At 36.8% G+C, this 6,000-nt stretch overlaps 1 protein-coding gene across 1 annotated transcript; it reads right to left on the minus strand.

Annotated features, from left to right (window-relative positions):
• Positions 1–757: 757 nt before the first annotated feature.
• LOC117344907 (14-3-3 protein gamma-like) lies at positions 758–3,406 on the minus strand. Its single transcript, XM_033907790.1, has one exon. It carries the CDS (start codon positions 3,009–3,011, stop codon positions 2,157–2,159), a length of 855 nt encoding a protein of 284 aa, XP_033763681.1. The 5' UTR covers positions 3,012–3,406; the 3' UTR covers positions 758–2,156.
• Positions 3,407–6,000: the final 2,594 nt, after the last annotated feature.

Below are 6,000 nucleotides of genomic sequence, written 5' to 3' on the forward strand. Positions count from 1 at the left end.
AACTAAATATATCTCTTTTTCAAAATCAAGGGGAATAACTCCATCACACCAGCTGAATAGGTGTACTACCAATATGTATTTCAAGCCCAATAAAGAAGTCATAATATTTAAATAAATATGAAGTGTGAAAAGACGATTTAAATCGAGATCTGGCTTTATTGGACAGGGTTGGCATATGACCATTAATAGGGAATCAATGCCAAATGTAAACCTAAAATTTAAATGTAATTCCATTTTAAGAATACAGTTTTTGGAAGTCATTTGTTATAAAGAACTTACAAAGAGAAGTTGTAGAATAAAGACTGTAAAGAATTTCTTTACTTTTGCATAGATATTAATATAAATTTTTTGGAATATTTTTATTGCTACAATAAATAGCCTTGAGAGTCCTTCCGCTATATATATCCATGTGCAGGAAAATGCTAGTATGGTATATATTATACAAACAAGAATTCCAAGGAAGTGGATGTGTCGTCTGCACAGGAAGTTGTTAGGGTTGTAGCACGGAAACAATTTTATCTATTTTTAGTAACAGTGACCTTGAACCATGTCCTTTAAACATGAAAAGCAATCTCAAGAAAGAACTTGTAATAAGAAAGATATGCACGAAGTTTGAGTTTGATCTGCCAAAGGGTACTCGAGTTATAGCACCTAAACCTGTGTGCAGAAGACTTCGCCGACGCCACTGACATAGTGATACCTATATGTCGCTTGCTTTTCGCAGACGACACAATAAAAACAATCTATCAAGACTTGAACAGATTTCTCAAATTTAATGACAAAAAAATGATACATTAATAATGATAAATGTATAATATACTTGCAGTATGTAATCTCTAGTGTGATGTAGGGCACCACAACATGTTAAAATAGTGTTACTAATACAGTAGTATACATCCTCCACTGGTACTTCAACATGCATATTGCTGAAACATTTATCCATATTAAGTAATGGTGTGTTTTGAATAAACTTTTTTCCTGATGTCATTAAAAATGTATTGGTCCATAATGAAAAAAAAAATTGAAATTACTAAAAAAAAATTAGTCTAATTAAATAGTAATCTAGTTGGGCAGACATCACATAAACAACAAAAAAAAATAAAACAAATCACCAAAACACTGTCACATGTATGATTATCACAATTATATGCATATGAACTTTGACCTAAGTAAATTAGGTACAAGACATGAAAGTCACACTGGTTTTTTTACAAGTATGTTAAATGAATTAAATTGTGTATTCATCTGAAATTATATATTCCTTTAATTTTTTTTTAATTTGCAAAATTGCTCTAGCTCTTTCGGGAGGCCCACTCTATTTGCCGTGCTTGCATGACAATTACCAGTGAATTAAAGATAGATGGACACATTCCTTCAGTTAGTATTTCTAAATTTTACATAACATGATAAAAATATATTGGTGTTACCTCAGTATCATCAGCATAATTTTTTAAGCTTTGTAACTATTTTCTTGTAAATAAACTAACACATTTCCTCTCCATAAATTAATCGGGTAAATAATGACATTTTTTCAATTATATATGAATTCATTGATTTTCATGGAGTCAAAAAGCCATGTCAAGAATCCATATAATATGATCATATGAATTTTTCATGTGACCATTATACACATTTTCCATCTCTAAATATATATATATATAGCTTCTAATTTCTGAATTTCCCAAAATGTGACTTTGAGCTACAAGATCAAATACAACACACACAAAATTCTCTTCATACTTTTGGTCCAAGTACTATAACAATCAAATCAATTACCATAAGGTTTTAACCAATCAACAGAACTTTGTGCACGCATATAAATAAAACGGTACTATTTCATGCAAAATTTGCACAATACAGTTCAAAAGTTCTGTTTTTCTTCAGTAGACAATCATGATAGGTTTTTAAAGGCTATCATATATATGTCCGACAGTCAATAACAACCATTTCAAAACATAATTGCATATACATTAATATATATATATCATATTCAAACTTCAGATTGAACTAGCTTAAAATTAGATTTCTATACGGTTGTTTTAATACTTAAGTTTGAAAGTAAAATAAGTCTTTTCTATAGAGGTTTTTACTGTTTTCTGATGAGAAAATTATTAAATAGCAAGTGTGAAGTTTATAAGCAGCTTCTGGTACTTCCATCAGTTCTCATCTTCCACTTGCTGGTCATCATTCTCGCCGGATTCGCTGGTCCATAGCGCCAGGTTGTCTCTGAGAAGTTGCATGATGAGCGTGCTGTCTTTGTAGGTATTCGACTGCTCCTTGTCATCTCCCATATCCTGAATGCCCTTGTCAAATGCATCTTTAGCCAATTCTCGTGCTTTTTGTGGCTCGTTTCTAATTTCATAGTAAAATACAGAAAAGTTCAAAGCCAACCCTAACCTGATAGGATGTGTAGGCTTCAGTGATGAGGTTGCAGTATTCCAAGCCTTTTCGTAAGCCTCTTCAGATTTTAGAGAAAGTTCTTCGCGGTTTTCTGCTGAAGCTACTTCAACTTTGTAGCGAAAGTAGTCCCCCTTCATTTTCAGGTAGAAGACCTTGGATTCGGCGCCTCCAGCGTCCGCGTTTTTAATGAGATAATTATCTAACAATTCAGTGACCTCATCACATATCGCGTTCAACTCTCCTTCCACTACAGTTTTGCATTCTTTACAAATTTTTATTTTTTCTGTTATCTGTAGGTCTTTTGCTTGAGTCTGTCCGTTGTCCAATTTACACTGCTGACCGTGTTCGGACGATTCGAGGACTCGCCAAGCATTACGGCGTGATCCCACGATGTTTTTGTACGCCACAGACAGGAGATTACGTTCGTCATCAAGCAAGATTTCAGTTGACGTCCCGTTTTCTTTAGCAGCCTTGTATTCCTCGGTAGTATCCGGGAAGTCCAGAGGCAACTTCATGGCGAGTGTTTTCATGTACTCGGCCATATCGTTGTATCGTTCAGCTTGTTCCGTGACTTTTGCCATGAAAACTAAACGGTGTCGTTCATCAGCCATTTTTTCGATATGTCTGTTCCCAAGTGTCAACTTCCGTATAATAAATGGACCAGCTCACAAACTGCGACAGTTATTATGGATTTATAATCGTAGGTTGAACTCACCGTGTTTCCAAAATGGCCGCCGCCTGAACACGACCCTGGTATGCGTGCGTTTACCGAATCTGTCGCTCACCTCACAATACACACGTACTCCGATCCCTGATTATGAATAACACTCGGCGCTGCTCCAGAACATATAGCTCGTTTCCGAAATGTCCCGATGATCTATGTTGATATCATTCGAAAATTTCTGATAACTGCTGTTTTACCCGATGCTGAATAGGGACGGGTCGGTGTAAAATATTGACGTGACTCACCACGTAATTCTACAGGGCGGGGCTAAGTTGCTGTTGTGCATGTACCGTCGGAAGGAGTTTTGCCGCCTAAGTCGCGGACTCGTTCAGCCATATCGCTATGTGTTCACACATAACTCGGCAGCCAGCTCGGTCAGGATCGTAAAGCAGTAGACAGTAGCGATATAGGTAGTCATTGTGCATTGAATAGTAATAGTAGCGATATTTCTGTGCACGTCACTTGTCAAATGTGATGCTATATCTAGTCACCTGTATATTTATGGTTTATCATTACCTCAATTGATTATGATATTTCGCTTTGAGGGTGGAGAAGAAATTAAGGGATATTGTAGGATATACAGGTATGTTTATAAAGCCTATATTCATTTATATTGTATAGATAAAATAGACGAAATGTGTTTACTACGCTCACACAACCACATGGCTTAAGATGTGCGCCATGTGATTGTAACCACAGGCGGCTGCACCTGGTTTTTATTTATAGAAAAAAAATGTTAGCCCTACTGAGTGTTATAAGATTTCGCGGTGATTTGTCTACAAAGTTGTAAACTAAACATACATTGTATGTTTTTTTACAGATTTGTTTTGTTTTGTAACAATTTAAATGATACATTGTTAATATTATACATATACATAATAACAATTATTGTTAATACGCTTGTATATTAAAACATATGTATACCCAATTAAGCCTGAAGTGTTATATATGTTGTAAGTTTAGGCTTCATAGAATTAAACCACCAAAGAACGAGAATAGTGGTTTTACAATGCTTTGTCATACTACAGAAGAAAATCTAAAGTATTGGATTCATCGATATCGCGGGTAATATAAAAGTTACGCGCATGTAATATAAGTCGCGTGCGTGGAGCGACAACTCCCGTAGCAATGCTGGATCACGACTTGATATATATCGCTGTTTCTTGAGAAGTGTTGAAAGGATATTTCTCAAATCTCGTTTATAAGTTCCCCTTGGTCCATTTTGGTGTCCATTGAGTCTGATTGGGAAAACAATATGGCCGATAGGTGGCCATCTTGGATTTTGACAATTGAAGTTTCGCAGAAAGATCTTATACATGTGCATTTATATCTTTGATATTTCGTTGGTATAGGTTCTTGTCTAATGAAAAAGTATAACGAATGGAAAGTTAGAGGAAATAATCATTCAAGGGTGGGCGCCAAGATCCCGACTGGTATCTCTTGTTTTTATTATCAAGACTATCAATCCAAGAGTAAGCAGGGTTCGATCTCTGGTAGGGCTTTAGAAAAGGCATTTGTAGTTATCAATTGAATAATGATTAATGACAGAACACATCAAATACATGGGGGCCGAGTGGTTAAGGTGTCCAGACACTGTATCACTAGCCCTTCACCTATGGGCTGCGAGTTCGAAACCCACGTAGGGCGGTTGCCTGGTACTGACCGTAGGCCGGCTTACCTCCACCTACAAAACCTGGCACGTCCTTAAATGACAGTGGCTGTTAATAGGACGCTAAATAAAAACAAACCAAACATCAAATACCTAGTATAAGTCAGAATGAAGACTGTACTCTTTTAAGACATGCATTTGTATACTGTGATGGTATTATTCAATTCTTAACAACAAATGCAATGACCTGCATAACAACTGGTGGCAGCTGCGTGGTGCTCTAAATATACATAATGTACCACCATAGTACTCTCAGTAGATTCTATAAACTGTTTGTTTGGTCTATCGCCTCGTCAATTTGAGGCGTGGTCTCATTTTAGAAGTTGGTCATTGATTACCTCACTGAATTCATTGGTATCCAGATTAAAGTGTACGTCTTGCCCAAGGACACAGCCATGACTGCACATGTACATACCGGCCAGTTTCTCAGCTTCCCGAGATACTTAACAGTACAATGAAATTACTTACGAACTGCACGTAAGTAACTCAGTTTTCGAGAGCGTTTCCCAGAGGGCAGAGGTCCTGGGTTCGAATCTAATTGGATTTCTTCTCTCGTGTCTATTTGGTGTGAACTTTACAATGTAGTGTTTGTTGATCATCTTCCTCAACGACGAAGAGGATGTGTTATCTACCTAACAAGAAAGTTCTTAACAGGAGTTGAATAATCATTGTTTCACTATTGTTTTATGATGAAGAGGAAAAGGATAAATAAGGGAGGAATAGAGAAAAGATCAGTCTTACATATAGAACTAATAAAGATCAATCGATGGTTGGCGCTAAGATCCATGAGGGATTTTTTTATCAAGACTACCATTTTATGAGTATTACAAGTAAAAGCATGTACTTGTTTTAAAGCCACATGTACTTGATGTTACTTGTTAGTCTACGTGTACTTGACCTCCTCTAGTGTATTTAGCACATTTTCAGACGATTTAGAGGGCTGCAATAAAATGCGGTAAAACTAATCTTTATATTTCAATCTAGCCCCCCCCCCCCCCCCCCCCCCCCCCCCCCCCCCCCCCCCCCCCCCCCCCCCCCTTCAGACAAATAAATAAATAAATAGATGGATGGATGGATGGATGGATGGGTGGATAAATAAAAAAAAGTCTGAAAATATGTTTATGTACAACAGAGAATGGCCAAATACACGTATACCAACATTCTCATGCCCCTGTGTATACGGGTGCAAGTACCCAAAGGGTAGGCG

The sequence above is a fragment of the Pecten maximus genome, chromosome 16, assembly GCF_902652985.1.
Source record: "Pecten maximus chromosome 16, xPecMax1.1, whole genome shotgun sequence".
Classification (NCBI taxonomy): domain Eukaryota; kingdom Metazoa; phylum Mollusca; class Bivalvia; order Pectinida; family Pectinidae; genus Pecten; species Pecten maximus.